Genomic DNA, 16,833 nt, shown 5'->3' with positions numbered 1-16,833 from the left:
GGGTGCCATGCAGCAGTTTGGAGAGCTTGGTCACCAAGGGACTTAGATTTTATCAGCCACAAGGGCAGGATTTGAGTCCTTGGGCTTACAAAGAGGCGGGAAATGGGAACCTAGATTAACAAGAAACCTAGATCTTTACAGGGCTACACCCTCAGTGAAAGCATGCATTAGAAAAAAAAGTGAGCCAGGAGCAGAGGGAAGACCTTAAGGAAGCTTGTGGGGCTTGTCCTGGGCTTTAAATGTAAAATAAAAATCTCCCTAATAATTTATAGCCATGGATCAATCCTCATGGTATTTTAGGGTTCAAATTTGGGAAACACCAGACCAAGAAAGTAATATAAAATTAGGTATTTACATATCCAAGTACACCTGGAACAGTTATTTAAAAATTAACAATTTAAAAAATTGAGTTATCTAATTGTTTTAAGTTGAACTTTTTGGGAAGTAAACTCTGGGACAGGATAATATGCAGCAAATTTATTGGAGAGCGTTATTGGGATTAACATCTGTAGAGAGAGGGACGAAAGCAGGATTAGCAGTGGGAGAAGATAGCTGTGTTGCAGTCACAGAGTTACCTGTGTTCCCTTTGCTGGCTTCAGACTCAGACTGGGATGGCCTTTCAAGATTGCCCAAACTTGAAGTGAGAGGTCTGGGCCGTTAGACCCCTTCACTGACACAAGCACTGATTGGCACAATATATGAGGAAACATATATATATAACCAAATCACTGCTGTACACCTGAAACTGACACAACATTTTAAATCAACTATACTTGAATTAAAAAATTTTTTTTAAATCAAAGTGAGCAGAAGAAATGAAGTAATAAAGTCAGAGTGGAAAACTAGAAAAAAGAAAACAAAAACAATAGAAAAAAATTAATGAAACCAAAAGTGGTTCTTCTAGAAAAATCAATAACATTGATAAACCTCTAGCAAGACTGATCAGGCTAAAAGAAGAGAAGATACAAAATACCAATGTCAGGAATGAAAGAGAAGACACCAATTAGATAAGATTCTACACTACTTAAAGGGATAATTATTATGATGGTTAATTTTATGTTGCATTTGACTAGGCTAAGGGTTGCCCAGACAGCTGGCAAAACATTATTTCTGGGTGTGTCTGTGAGGTTGTTTTCAGAAGAGATTAGCATTTGAATCTGCAAATCTGGGAGTTAGAAAGGGCTCTGACAGTTTGGTTGACTGGCTGAAACATGGACCAAAAGATGGCCTGTTGTGAATGAATCAGAAATGCCCGCCCTCCCTTGGTTTAATGTAGAGGGAGGAATTCAAAGGTTTAGGGAGATTGGATTATTAAAGTGGATTTGTCATTCAAGACCTACTCACCCACACTGGGAGGGTCCAGAAGACAAAACTTTCATCAATGCTATGAGAAATAAATTGGCAAAGGGAGTGCTAGCATTCTTGAAGAGCTCCATGATCTCTCTTCTCTGTAAGCCTGACTCAGAATTTAGTGTCTAGAAATAATCCCTTCAACCATGCAGTACTAATTCCATTATTTTCCAATACCTGAAAGAGAAGTATTTGCATAATCTCTTGGACTGGGGAGGGCCTCAGTTACATTTTGTTCTGCTGCCCAGACACCTAGCCAGCTGCTAAGGATGGAAGATTCTAGACTGACTTAAAAGTATGCTTTTGGGGGCTTCCCTGGTGGCGCAGTGGTTGAGAATCTGCCTGCCAATGCAGGGGACACGGGTTCGAGCCCTGGTCTGGGAAGATCCCACATGCCGCGGAGCAACTAGGCCCGTGAGCCACAATTGCTGAGCCTGCGCGTCTGGAGCCTGTGCTCCGCAACAAGAGAGGCCGTGAGAGTGAGAGGCCCGCGCACCGCGATGAAGAGTGGCCCCCACTTGCCGCAACTAGAGAAAGCCCTCGCACAGAAACGAAGACCCAACACAGCCATAAATAAATAAATAAATAAAATTAATAATAATAATAAAAAAAAAAAAAAAAAGTATGCTTTTGGGCCTCTCCAAATTAGAGGTGTAAGAGCATCAATCAACATCATAGATAGGTATTTGAGAAGAGGCTGGAGGGAGAGGACCAATAGTCTAAGATGGGGCTAAGACCTCAGAATACTGGTCAACTAAAACAGAAATCCTGGGCTTCCCTGGTGGCGCAGTGGTTGAGAATCTGCCTGCCAATGCAGGGAACACGGGTTCGAGCCCTGGTCTGGGCAGATCCCACATGCCGCGGAGCAACTGCGTCCGTGAGCCACAACTACTGAGCCTGCGCGTCTGGAGCCTGTGCTCCGCAGCAAGAGAGGCCGCGATAGTGAGAGGCCCCCGCATCGCGGTGAAGAGTGGCCCGCGCTTGCCACAACTAGAGAAAGCGCTCGCAGAGAAACGAAGACCCAACACAGCCATAAATAAAATAAATAAATAAGCCCTCCTTCCTCCTTGATAGTCTATAAAAAAAGAAGAGATTGCTTTCTGCACTTTCTGTAGTACCAATTATAATAAGTCTGAGTGTGTGCATAAAAATATATAATATACAAAAAAAAAAAAAAAAACAGAAATCCTAGTCTGAATGTTAAGGTCGTGTTTCTCATCTTTCTATAAAATCCTACTCTGCCAGTGTTGTGGGGCTGTTTGTTTGTTTATTTTTAAATGCAAATTGGTGTGTGATTGACCTATGACAAAGGATCTGGTATAATTCTTCCCTCCCCAAAATGAAGGGTCAATTTTCCTTCCTGTTAAGTCAAGACAATGAAATTAAACAGGATAACCACAAAGATAGGAGGATGTGTTGATCTTGCTTCTCAGAGACAAAGTGGTCCATGAGAAGGTGAGGCAGCCTTGAGTGTACGTCTGGTCCCTCTTATTTCTATTTATTTTTATTTTTTGGCCATACCACACCGCATGTGGGATCTTAGTTCCCCGACCAGGGATCGAACACATGCCTCCTGCATTGGAAGCACGGAGTTGTAACCACTGGACCGCCAGGGAAGACCGAGGTCCCTCTTATTTTTTAGTGTCCTTTTCTTTCTGACAAAAAGGGGGTTGTACTCACAAATGAACCTGGATTTAAAACCAGAGATTTTGGCTCCAGAGTCTGGGCCCTTAAAAACTATGGGAATGGTTGAAGGGATGTTTGGAAACTGCAATATTAAGAATAGAACTCAAGTTTCCAAGCAAGTTATTGGCATTAAAGTAGGGGCTTATTCAGAAGAATGTTTCAGAGTTGGCATGTTCTATGTTAAGTGAATTTCTATGTTATCTGGACAGTTTAGTGCATGTAACCTGTTGCAAAAGAGCAGAAAGATCTGGGTTCCATTCTTGCCTATGTCCCTAATTAACTGAATATACTGTATAGCTCTAACTAACTCATTTAATTCTTGTTTGCTTTTGAGGTGCATGAAGTCCTAATATTAACTTAATGAACAAACTTTACATTATGTCATGTTCTAGATTTTGACCATTACCTCTTTTATCCAAGTTTATTGACAACTAAATTGTTTCATAAAGTACTTTCATGTGATCCTTTTACTGAATGCTCACGACAACGCTATGAAGTAGGCATTATACCAATATTTGACTGACAGAGAAACTGAGACTTAGAGACTGACTTAATAACATCACAGAGCTAGTAAGAGAAAGAGCCAGGTCCCAAACCTAGGTTTTCTGATTCCAAATCCAGTGTACTTCACCTGTGGGAATTCTATGTGCTAAGAACGTGTGAGTATACGTAAAACAGAGGCTATGTGTTGTATTCCACCACCGTCCCAGCTCTCTGGGCCACTTTAAACAGATTCCATATAGTTCCATCTTCTTCAAAGGTAGGGTGTCCCTTTTCTACCACCATCATCCCACAAGATAACGAAGTCTTTCATCTTGGGGTGAGGATGAGGAGGCTTCAAATTCCTTGACTGTCAGATGGGCACCAGGCTGAATCTCAGGGCACAAACTGAATGATAAAACTGGGACTCTAGGCTGACCATTGGCAATTAGTGGTCCTCACCAGCAGACAACTCTGGTTACATCCTTCCAGGCCACTGCTTGGTAGGGTGTGGATGATTGTAGCCTCACTGGTCAGTCATCCACAGCCCAATTAGTCATTTTGGCTCCTCTCATTCCTTTCTTCTTCCCCAGCAGAAACACTTGTTCGGCAAGCATGTCTTTCCATCTCCCAAAGGTATCTATTGACCTGACAGTATAGTCTTTGTACCCTTTGTTTCTAGTCTCACAGTGAATAACCTCTGTCTACTTGGACAGGCAGGGGAGGAGAAGGGACCTCAGGTTACAAGTAAAATGATTTAGTGTAGGGGGAGCAGGGGCCACGTTGATTACTATTTCAAAATCTCCCATTCATGCTTTGAGACCTATAAAGCACTATCTCCTGGTTCTCCTTCTATTTGGTTGGCTGCTGCTTCTAAGCCTCCTTTGTTGGGTCTTTACCCTCTTTCTGCTTAGTGCTTATCACTCCCTGACATATTTTGTATTTGTTTTCCTGTCTACCCCCACTAGAAATGTAAGCTTCTAGGGACTTTACCTCTTCATTTATGTCCCTAGTGCCTAGAATAGTGTCTAGCACATGGTTAGTACTCAGTTAATAGTTGTTGAATGAATGAAAGAGTAGAGGCTGAAATGTTTAAGCAAGTGTTCAATGAAAGCCAGGAGAGAACATATATGCAGAATAACACCTTGCTCATTCAACAAACGTTCATCTAGCACCTAGTATGGCTTTGTGCTACGTGCTAAGTATACAAGGGATCCAGACAGACATGGCCCTTGCCCTTGATACAGGAGGGAAAGGGGCAGGACACAAACTCTAGATAAATGAAGATGGAGCTCAGTTGTTGGGATTCGATAAAGACCTGCTAGAACCTGCTTGGTAACCAAGGTAGCTTTGAGAAAAGTCTGGTCATTGACCTTTAGCTCATTATACCTTCATTGTAATACTAAAAATCACGCCCCCTCAGCCATGACAGTTCCCAGATAGACCAGAAAAGGCCAAAAAGTGGGCAGTGGCCCAATTCCTGGGAAATCCCCACCCTTCCCAGAAATAGCAATATTCCTTCTGGAAACAGCAATATTCCTCCCATTCGTTAGCATATTAAATTACTTAGCCCATAAAAACTACAACCCCATACCCTGGGGCCACTCTCACTTTCTGAGACGGTCCATATTCGGCCTGTGGAGTGTGTATCACTCTAAATAAACTTGCTTTCACTTTTCTTTGGTGAGCTCTTGAATTCTTTCCTGCACAACATCCAGAACCCTCACTTGGCTGTGGTCCGTCCTAAGGGCTCCCGTGGGTCCCAGGACATGACATTTCCCTCTCCTGCAACACCCTTTTGGAGCCTCTTTCTGGTCTGTCTCATACAGGGGTTGACGATTCCAGGAGTCCAAACTTAAAATATCTAAGTATCAAAGAGAGAATAAGAGTTCAGTTTCCTTTACACAGACCTAACTTTACCCAGGGTAATGGACAACTGCAACAACTTCCTCATTCCGGAGAGGCAGTGTCTCTCTATCACAGTTTCAGCTTGATTAATGTTTAACACCAGAGCTCCATTATCTCATCATTTGGGCAAGAGATACTCGACAGTAAGCCAGTTCACAAGGGAGTCATTTATAAGCCATGTTATTTACAGTGAGAACTGCTCTAAGGTTCAAGAATAGATTGGAAAAGTCACCCACGAAGTCACTCAGACATATGAAGAATTAATCCCCATCAACCTCAGTTGAACTGCAAATTAAAACAAAAAGGTTCAGTTCCTTCAGGAGGCAACAAGCGTCCTGAGGGCCTGAACCGTGTGATTCACCGCTGATCCTTGTGTTCCGGAATACAGCTACGCCTACTCTTTGGTTGGGAGGAATGAAAACCCAAGGGTCCGGGAGCTCCCCTTTTCTTTGCTTTCCCCGGGAAAAGCTAGGAACCATAGAGATGTGGCTTCCTAGAGAGCCGGGACTGGGGGTGTGGGGGGGTGAGCGACCGGAAGTCGAGGTATCCGCGGGTCAGCCATTATTCTGGGCCTCAGGTGCCGTGGTGTCCAGTTCCCGTGTCATCTCCTGGCATCCCGGCGCCGAGGCGGCGGTCCCCAAGGCCGGAGCCGCTGCGGGAGCCCCCGGTGAGCGGGGTGGGCTCGGGTCAGGGTGGCACGCGGGGAGGGCGGCCCGGGGTGCGGCTTGAGCTCGCCAGGGCAGCGCAGCCTTCGCCGACCCCTCTCCGGCCCTTACCCCCAGCGCGGTCCCTCCGCTCCGTGTTGAGGTGGACGCCTTGGCTGCGTCTTGGGGAAGGTATTGAAGACAGCGCCCCTGAGTCTGTGTGTCTGTGGACCGGCCCTCGAGTCAGTAGAATGTGCTGCCCCTTTGAGAACACCGCCCTCAGTAGTCAGGTTCCCCAGCTCAGGCTTTTCTGCTCTTTTTCCATCTTCTCTGAGACTGATGCTGAGAAACAGCTTGAGACTTCCCTGGAGCAGGGGCTCCCAGACTTCTGGGGGCTTTTTCTTTTTCCCTTGAGGTATGGACCGGTTCTCATCTTTTAATTTTGTAATATAATGGTATTTAAGGAGCAAACTTAGACAACCCATACCGCCATTGCTTCAGAGAATGTATTTTCACATTAAGTACGAAGATGGTAAACTCAGTGTAAACGCCGTCTTTTGCAAGAAAGGTCATTGCCAACCTGTGAGTGACTACGTATGGTTGTTGTTATTTTCGTTTTACAGCTTGCCAGATTAAAGCTTTATAATGAGTTGTTGTCATTATTATTCTAAACCGTTGCTTTAGAATAGTTGTTTGGGTTTCAGAAGTTTTTTCTTAGATGCAGTTATTTTGGATTTTTGGAGTTAGAATCCCTGAGTTCAGAATTTGCTCCCATAACTGAGTGGCCTTGAGTGAATCGCTTAGTTCCTTTGAGGCTTCTTTTGTTCTTTTTAACTTGTGGCTCACAAACCTTTTGTGAGAAGCAAACAAAATGTATGTTTAAGGATTTGTTGTTTGTATCTATCTGCAAAGTAAGAGTAAATAGAATTCTGATAATTTACTGTAGAAAATTATTTAGAAATCCTTCTCCCCCACCCCAGGTTTTATTTACTAACAGACTTAATTTTTTCGAGCAGTTTTACGTTCACAGGAAAATTAAGCAGAAAATACAGAAATTTCCCATATACTCCCTGCCCCCGCTCTTGCATAGCGTCCACCCATATCAACATTCCCCACCACTGGAGGGATGGAGTGGGAGTCTGGGATTAGCAGATGCAAACTAGTATTTATAGAATGGATAAACAGCAAGGTCCTCCTGTATAGCACAGGGAACTATATTCAATATCATGTGCTAAACCATAATGGAAAATAATATAAAAAGAGTGTATATTTATGTATAACTGAATCACTTTGCTGTACAGCACAAATTAATACAACACTGTGTAATAACTGTACTTCAATCCAAAAAAATAAATCCCCCACCAGAGTGGTACATTTTGTTGCAATTGGTGAACCTGTATCAGACACATTTTAATCACCCAAAGTCCATAGGTTACATAAAGGTTCACTCTCTGTGTTTGTATATTTTATGGGTTTGGACAGATTTATAATGATTTGTATAATGTATCCACCATTTTAGTATACAGCATGGTTTCACTGCCCTAAAAATCCTCTGTGTTCTGCCTGCTTGTTCCTTCCTTCTCCAATCTTTGGCAACCACTGATCATTTTACTGTCTCCATAGTTTTGCCTTTTCCAGAATGTCATATAGTTGGAATTGTACAGTATATTAGATTTTCAGATTAGCTTCTTTCACTGGGTAGTCCATATTTAAGCTTCCTTTGTATCTTTTCATGTCTTAATAGCTTGTTTCTTTTTAGCACTGAGTAATATTCCATTGTCTGGATGTACCACAGTTTATTCATTCACCTATTGAAGGACATCTTGATTGATTCTAGGTGTTGACAATTACGAATAAAGCTGCTGTAAACATCCATGTGCAGGTTTTCGTGTGGATGTATGTCTTCAGTTTCTTTGGATAAATACCAAGGAGCACAATTGCTAGAATTTATGGTAAGATTATGTTTAGTTTTGTAAGATACTGCCAAACTGTCTTCCATAGTGGCTGTACCATTTTGCATTCCCACCAGCAATGAATGAGAGTTCCTGTTGCTCCACATCTTCACCAGCATTTGGTGTTGCCAGTGTTCTGGATTTTGGCCATTCTAATAGGTACGTAAGGTATCTCATTGTTTTAATTTTCATTTCCCTGATGACATACGATGTGGAGCATATTTTCGTGCAGTTATTTGAAATATGTATATCTTCTTTGGTGAAGTATTTGTTTAGGTCTTTGAGTCATTTTATCTTAACTTTTTTTTTTTTTTGCCTCGTCACACAGCTTGTGATATCTTAGTTCCCTGACCAGGGATTGAACCCAGGCCCCTGGCAGTGCAAGCTCTGAGTCCTAACCACTTGATCGCCAGGGAATTCCCCCTTGGGCCATATTTTAATTGAGTTGTTTGTTTTCTTATTGTTAAGTGTTAAGAGTTCTTTGTATAAAATATACAAAGGAAGGATGATAGTGTGTGTCTTTTGCAAGTATTTTCTCTCAGTCTTTGGGTTGTCTTCTCATCTTTGACATTGCCTTTTGCAGAGCAGAATTTTTTAATTTTGATGAAGTCTAGCTTATTAATTATTTCATTCAAGGATCGTGCCTTTTGTGTGTATCTAAAAATCTGTCACCATACCCAAGATCATCTAGGTTTTCTCCTAGGTTATCTTCCAGGAATTTTATAGTTTTGCATATTACATTTAGGTCTGTGATCCATTTTGAGTTAATTTTTGTGAAAGATGTAAAGTCTGTGTCTAGATTGATTTTTTGCATGTGAATGTCCAGTTGTACCGGCACCATTTGCCGAAAAGATTATCTTTGCTCCATTGTATTACCTTGACTCTCTCTCAGAGATCAGTTGACTATTCATGTGGGTCTATTTCTGGACTCTCTATTCTGTCCCATTGATTTGTCTACAATTTTGCCAGTACCATGCTGTCTTCATCACAGTAGCTTTTTAGAAAGTTTTGATGTGGGTAGTGTCAGTCCCTCAACTTTGTTCTTTTTCTTCAATATTGTGTTAGTTATTCTGTGTCTTTTGCCTCTCCATGTGAACTTTAGAATCAGTTTGTCAATATCCACAGAATAGCTTGCTGAGATTTTGATTGGAGTTGCATTGAATCTGTAGATAAAGTTGAGAAGAACTGAAACGTTGACAATATTGAGTCTTCCTATCTGTGAACATGGGATAGAAATCCTTTTTTTAAATTCCTTTCCATCACCCCCAGATCAGTTACCAAAGAACTGCTCAGTTTTTCTCAGTTTTTCTCTCCCTACTACTACTTAATTTAGAACTTTATTTGTTTAGACTACAGGTTTCCCCTAATGTGTGAAAGTAGGGTTGTTCTTGTTTTGTTTTGTTTTTAAATTTAGGTTGTGCCAGGTCTTAGTTGCGGCATGCTGGCTCCTTAGTTGCGGCCTGTGGGCTCCTTAGTTGCAGCAAGCAGGTTCCTTAGTTGTGGCATGCAAACTCTTAGTTGCGGCATGCATGTGGGATCTAGTTCCCTGACCAGGGATCAAACCTGTGCCCCCTGCATTGGGAGCATGGAGTCATCCACTGCACCACCAGGGAAGTCCCTGAAAGTAGAGTATTCTTATGAAACCTTTTATAAGCTGAAATGATGTAAAGCAAAGAAGCAGTTCCCTTAGGACACGTCTTCCTAACAGATGCACAAAGTAAAACTAGATAAAGCACAGATGCTCACAGACACAGGTTAAATCTACAGTGGCTTGATGCTGAGATGCTGAGTGTAATTCCTGTGGAAGGAGCTTGGCAGTGCCACTCTGGCTACTTGGGATGCCTCTGGCTGCCTCTTAGAATTTGCTTCTGTTTACCTCTTCACTCTAATTCTACAAAATTACCTCAAAGGTTACTTCCTTCTCTGATTTGCAAAGAACCTTTTTAACAGAGCTAGATGTGCTGTCTCTCCCTTGCTTTTGAAATTACAGTTTCTTTATTCCTGGAATGGCTTTCCCAATACTCCAGTGGTCTTTTTTTCTTTACAGCCCAACCCAAAATTACCTTCATGAATTCTTACTGTGCTTGTATGTCCTCCTATTAATTGTACTCACACATTATATTGAAATTATGTTTATATTTTGGTCTCCTCTGCTCCATTATAAGCATGAATTTTAAGGGTTCATGTGTTAAATAAAATTAATGAGGCACTCATATGTTACTGATAGTAATGTAACTATTACAACCTTAAAAGTTTAAACTATTTGTACCTTTCAGCTAAACAATTTCTCTTCTGGGAATTTTTCCTGAAGAAATAAGCAGAAATGTAACCAAAAGTTCATTAGCAAAGATGGTCATTGCAGCTGAATTTGTAATAGGAGAAAATTATAAATAATCTAAACGTCTAACAACAGGGGACTACTTCAGTATGAATGGCCTAATATACTCTTTTTTTAAAAAAATAAATTTATTTATTTATTTATTTTTGGCTGCGTTGGGTCCTCGTTGCTGCACGTGGGCTTTCTCTAGCTGCAGCGAGTGGGGGCCACTACTCCCCGCAGTGCACAGACCTCTCACTGCGGTGGCCTCCCTTTGTTGTGGAGCACGGGCTCTAGGCACACGGGCTTCAGTGGTTGTGGCACGCAGGCTCAGTAGTTGTGGCTCGCGGGCTCTAGAACGCGGGCTCAATAGTTGTGGCACACGGGCGTAGCTGCTCCGCGGCATGTGGGATCTTCCCGGACCAGGGCTCAAACCCATGTCCCATGCATTGGCAGGTGGATTCTTAACCACTGCACCACCAGGAAAGTCCCATGGGCTGATGTACCCTTGAAAATAATGATGAATAATATTTGATATTGTGTTCACAACACAACGTGTGTGAAATTATGGAGCAGTACAGTTGGATCCAGTTTTGTGATCCAAATTGGCGCATGGAGAAAGGACTGGAAGAATGTAGTCCAGAACAACAGCAGTGATTGTTCTTTGGTTTTGTATGTGTTTTCTGGTTTTACAGATTTTCCATTTTGTAATAAGAAAGATACATATTATTTCTAAAAAAACACACTATTTCTAGAAAGTAGAAGCCTAAGAACATAGGAAAGGGTGCTAGTTGCAGAAAGATAATGATTAACATTTGAATCCATATACCAGGCACTATTCAAAAGCCTGAAATGTATTTCACATCAAATTCTTACAAGCCCGTAAGATAGGAATTGTTGTTACTCCTATTTTACACGTTAACAAACTGAGACTTAGAAGTGAGGTAACTTGTTCAAGGTCACACAGGAGTAGCCAGGATGCCCATTGTTAGAATGGTAGATAAAGGATTTATTGTAATTAGGTGGAGGAGAAACTGTGAATAAAGACCAAAGGAGGGACTTCCCTGGCTGTCCAGTGGTTAAGACTCCGTGCTTCTAATGCAGGGAGCACGGCTTGGATCCCTGGTCGGGGAACTAAGATCCCACATGCCACGTGGCAAAAAAAAAGAAAGGAATTTCATGCCTTTGATATCAGCAATGGTGTGGGTAACATGCATATTAGTGTCCCTAGAGCCTTGGGCCTGGGCTTCTGTTAAAGGAGGCATGGCCCAGAATCTATAACTTTGCATTCAGGGAGGTTTCTTCATTAGTGAGAGCTAACTGGGGTCTGGAAAACCTGATTGTTTCTCTGGGTTAACTTTAACAATGATTTCTTGAGGTCTTATAGATGATGTTCTCCAAGCTCTGAGGAAGAAGGCAAGCAAGGATTGAGGGGCCCTAGAGAGGAGCCTTTCTTAAATAACAACAATGACAAGAGAAAATTGGGCCCACAGTGCTCTGAGACAAGAGGGCCTTGTTAAAGGGAAGGATGATACCTGGAAGTGGGGAACCAGCTTCCAAGGGAGCAGCTCCTCTGTTTGGGAGACCTCCCACCTGCACTTTAGACAGTTACGTTACCATGAGACATCTGGACCCCAGGAGGCACTGAGCCGGCTCCGGGAGCTCTGTCGCCGGTGGCTGAGGCCAGAAGCACGCACCAAGGCACAGATCCTTGAGCTGCTGGTGTTGGAGCAGTTCCTGAGCATCCTGCCTGGAGAGATACGGACCTGGGTGCAGATCCATCGCCCCGGGAGTGGTGAGGAGGCAGTGGCCCTGGTAGAGGAGCTGCAGAAAGACCTCGATGGACCAGCACTAAAAGTGAGAAAGGGGAAGGGGGAAGAGTTTGAGATGGAAGGAGGGAGTAGGCCCAGGACAGAGGGGATAGAGGATGATGCTGTGATTTTCATTAACAATAACACAGTAGCAACCCTAATGCTAATTAAAACAGGTTCATGAGCTGTTCAGACCACAGAATGTCTTTTGAGAGAAATGGATTTATAATTGGGGTCTTTGGGCCAATTCAGAATCAACACAAGGCATTGACTCTGCTTTGCCTCCTTGGGTGATGCTTGCTAATGCTGAGTTTGGTTCAAGAATCTGAAGAACATAATGTTTGTAAGTGTTCCTCTAAACAGAAACATATGTATTGTTTGTATAAGTATGTTTGGAGTGATGTTGTAAGCCTGAAGTATAAAAGGCAGTGGGAAAGCATGAATGAAGTTTTCTAGATCTGGCAAGACCTCCCTATGTGTTCCCCTACTGGGGATTCTGTGAGCCAAGGGATTGGGTTGAGATATTTGTCTCTGATAAGATTTTATATCCTTGGCTATTAAATTGGGATCTTAATATAGTTTCTAGTATGTGTCAGATCTCTTTCTGTCAATCTGGAGCCCACTAGAAACATTTCTATATAAGAAGTCTGGAATATAACTTGGGAGCGGTACCAAGGATGGGCTTATTTGTTTAAATCATAAAAATGAAGAGTTTAGAGCTATATATTTCAGTGCTAATCACTAATCCATCTTTCTCATTTGAGAGATAAGAAAATGGAGGCAGGAAAAGGTTCACTACATTGTCTTAGGTGAGACATCTAGTTAGCAACAAAAGCAAATGTCTAGACTTCTAGTGTTCCTTCTGTTGGAGCAGGAAGGGATAAGTAAAGGGGTAAATAAGTAGAAGAGTGTATTGAACCCAGGTGTAATCTAAAACCAGGTCTGAAGCTCTTAATTGCTTGTTACTTCCCATTCCCTCCTTAACCCACACCCAGGTCTGGCTTCTGTTTCCACCGTTGTGTTCAGTCTCCTCTGGGAGAGGTCACCAGTACCATGAGTGGGGCTAGAGGGCAGCTCCATTGTTCTCAAGGCAAAGCTTTACTGCTGGTTTGATGCTCCATACTTGAGGTGGGTCACTCTCATCTCACAGTTCTAGATTACGGGCAGAAAGAGGTCCATGTTAGGTGAGTCCATTTTCTGGAGGTACAAGAAGAGTCAGCTTATTTTGTTCTGCTTGTTCCCAGGTTCCAGTCCTTGTCCAGGATCAGGACACTCTCCAGGAGGGTCTCAGCACTCCAGGAATAGCACTTCCTCATGCACCCACTGGCAGCCGCATATCAGCTGAAGTTCGCTCAAATCCTCTTACTGACCCAGTGGTGTTCAACTTGCTCCAAGATCCTCAACATGGTAACTTACTGGCTGTGGCTCTGGACTTTTTCAGGACTCTTACTATGGCTCATCTCCCTACTCCCAGATAGTTGCTTCCTCACCTGCCCTTATAGGAACCCCTTATGGTACCAAGCTCTTTCCTGTTCTCCCTCTTGTCCTTTCCTGGGTCCCTCTGACCCTTTATCCATTCTTTTTTTTTTTAAATTTATTTATTATATTTACTTATTTTTGGCTGCATTGGGTCTTTGTTGCTGTGCGTGGGCTTTCTCTAGTTGCGGCGAGCAGGGGCTACTCTTCGTTGCAGTGCGTGGCCTTCTCATTGTGGTGGCTTCTCCTGTTGCAGAGCACAGGCTGTAGGCCCATGGGCTTCAGTAGTAGCGGCACGTGGGCTCAGTAGTTGTGGCTCACAGACTCTAGAGCACAGGCTCAGTAGTTGTGGCACATGAGCTTAGTTGCTCTGTGGCATGTGGGATCTTCCGGGACCAGGGCTTGAACCCACGTCCCCTGCATTGGCAGGTGGATTCGTAACCACTGCACCACCAGGGAAGCCCTTTTTTTTTTTTTTTTAATTAAAAAAATTTTTTTTAATTTGGTTGCTCTGGGTCTTAGCTGCGGCTCGCAGGTTCCTTAGTTGTGGCTCGTGGGGCTCCTTAGTTGAGACTCCCCAGCTCCTTAGTTGTGGCATGTGAACTCTTAGTTGCGGCACGCATGTGGGATCTAGTTCCCTGACCAGGGATCGAACCCGGGCCCCCTGCATTGGGAGCACGGAGTCTTATCCACTGCGCCACCAGGGAAGTCCCCCTTTATCCATTCTTATTGCTATTCTTTGTGCTATTCCAGCCGTGCACGTGGGGGTCAGAAAAGATTTGTAGGTCATTTTATAGCCATCATTGCCTAGTTCTGGGAGCTCTGTGTCTTTTTGAATTCCTTGTTTATAGAAGATAAAGATATTGGACTTGGAGTAGTGGGCAGGAACAACAGTTATCTCATATGCAGCTTTTTCTCCTTCAGATTCTCCTGCCCCTGAAGCTTCTGCCCTTTCCCAGGAAGAGAACCCAAGAAATCAGTTAATGGCTCTCATGCTCCTGACAGCCCAGCCCCAGGTAAGATTTGCATCCTCTTTTCTTCCTAAGATCCTATCTGCACTATCTAATTGTGGCTGAAGTATCCTAATTGTGGCTGGAGTATCTCTCATCCTTGTGCTTGGGTGTCCAGTCAGCTCCCATCTCTAAATCAAGGTCCATGCTATTGGAAGGCAGACTTCATGTAGGGTCTCCTATGTCTCCCTGATATCCCTTGCCCACCTCATGCCCTCACAACATGTCTTCCCCAGAAGTGAAAGGGACCTTTCAGTAGGGGAGCTTCCTGGGCATGGATAATCTCACACATACCTGTTATTTCAGGAATTGGTGATGTTTGAGGAGGTATCAGTATGCTTCACTTCAGAGGAATGGGCATGTCTGGGCCCAATTCAGAGGGCCTTGTACTGGGATGTGATGCTGGAGAATTATGGAAATGTGACTTCCTTAGGTAAGGACACTTTCTTCCCATAATTCTTACCTTTACTTCATCAGTTTTGTTTTGTTTTTTAACGTTTTTATTGGAGTATAATTGCTTTACAATGGTGTGTTAGTTTCTGCTTTATAACAAAGTGAATCAGTTATACATATACATATATCCCCATATCTCTTCCCTCTTGCTTCTCCCTCCCCCCCAACTTCATCAGCTTTTGTTTGTTTTTCTTTTCTTTTTTTCTTCCCCCTGCAGTGGAAGTGCAGATTCTTAACCACTGGACCACCAGGGAAGTCCCAGCTTTTGTTTGTTTTTCTGATTATGAACATAGTATAGTATACTTATTTTGGAAAACACAGAATATTAGAAGAAAAAAAATTTTTATAACCCACTATTTGCAAACAGCTACTATCAAAATTTTGATATATTACCTTTCTGGCTTTTTTTGTGTGTTTGAGGTTTTTTACGTTGTTTTGAGAGTGTGTATTCATGAATATATACAGTTTTGTAGCTTGCTTTCTTTGCAGTCACCTTATTCGTATTATCACAAATTCTTTGCAACCATTATCTGTATTGGCTGCGTAATTTGTGTCATAATTTAGTTAGCCATTTCTTTATTTTAAATAATTGCCATAATAATCATCTATCGCTATGCCTAAGGTTTTTTGTTTTTGTTTTTTTAATTTCTCATTATTTTTTAGAAGTAGATTTACTAGGCCTAAGTGTTTGAATTGTTTTAAGGCTCTTGCTTCATACTGCCAAACTGCTTTCCATAGTGATCTCAGTCCTCTCTGCTCTTACCAGCTGTACATAAGAACCACTCCTTTGGCTCTGCCTTCATTGATGCTGAGTAGTCCAATTCTTTTAAATTGTTGTTAATAGAATTTTTTAAGTTATAATATCTATTTATTCTCAAGTGGATTTCTTTGATTAATAACAAGAGTATTTTTTTTAAAACTGTTAGCCATTTATGTTTCCAACAAACATTAAACACCTACCATGTAATGGCAACTATGGAAATGACGTGATTCTGCCCTTAAGTAGTGTGATTTGGGAGATGAACATAAAAAGAATAAACAAGGCAGAGTAAAATAATTGGTAATAGAGTGACATAAGCCTCTTGAGATGGAAATGAAGACGACAAAGCAACCAGTACCGTTCCTGGGGATTAGGAAAGGCCATGAAGGAAGTAGCTTTGTATTTCATTGTCTGAGTATCATGCTTTACATTGACAGCTTTATGATACTGAATTTCTATTCAAGAACATTACATATCGTTCCATTTGTTCATACTGCCTTTGTCTGTTTCAGGCCTGTTTTAAAATTGCATTCAGGTAGATCTTACATATTCTGGTTACGTTGATTCTTTGAAATAGGAATCTTTTCTGATGTTTTCTAATTGATCATTGTTTGCATGCATGAAAATATTTAATTTTTGTACATTAATTTTGTACCCAGCAACCTTAGTAAATTTTTTTTTTTTTTTTAAGATATGTGAGGTACATCCTTAACTTTTTTTTTTTTTTTTTTTTTTTTTTTATTTATGGCTGTGTTGGGTCTTCGTTTCTGTGCGAGGGCTTTCTCCAGTTGCGGCAAGTGGGGGCCACTCTTCATCGCGGTGCGCGGGCCTCTCACTGTCGCGGTCTCTCTTGTTGCGGAGCACAGGCTCCAGACACGCAGGCTCAGTAATTGTGGCTCACGGGCCTAGTTGCTCCGCGGCATGTGGGATCTTCCCAGACCAGGGCTCGAACCTGTGTTCCCTGCATTGGCAGGCAGACTCTCAAC

General features: G+C 42.3%; 1 protein-coding gene across 8 annotated transcripts in view; it reads left to right on the top strand.

Moving 5' to 3' along the window:
- The first annotated feature begins 7,999 nt into the window (after window positions 1-7,999).
- LOC118904515 (zinc finger protein 197) overlaps window positions 8,000-16,833 on the top strand; it is a 22,999-nt gene continuing 14,165 nt past the window's right edge. For 2 of the 8 annotated variants that reach the window (XM_036870735.1, XM_036870737.1), the window contains exons 1-4: window positions 10,804-12,194; window positions 13,393-13,555; window positions 14,549-14,640; window positions 14,941-15,067. In XM_036870735.1, the coding sequence (XP_036726630.1) occupies window positions 11,805-12,194; window positions 13,393-13,555; window positions 14,549-14,640; window positions 14,941-15,067 (772 nt within the window). In that variant the 5' untranslated portion in view covers window positions 10,804-11,804. The other 6 variants (XM_036870730.1, XM_036870731.1, XM_036870729.1 and 3 more) reach the window with 6 other exon arrangements.

The sequence above is a fragment of the Balaenoptera musculus genome, chromosome 11 (genome assembly GCF_009873245.2).
Source record: "Balaenoptera musculus isolate JJ_BM4_2016_0621 chromosome 11, mBalMus1.pri.v3, whole genome shotgun sequence".
In the NCBI taxonomy this organism is placed as follows: domain Eukaryota; kingdom Metazoa; phylum Chordata; class Mammalia; order Artiodactyla; family Balaenopteridae; genus Balaenoptera; species Balaenoptera musculus.
This window is presented reverse-complemented; position numbering and strand designations above follow the sequence as displayed.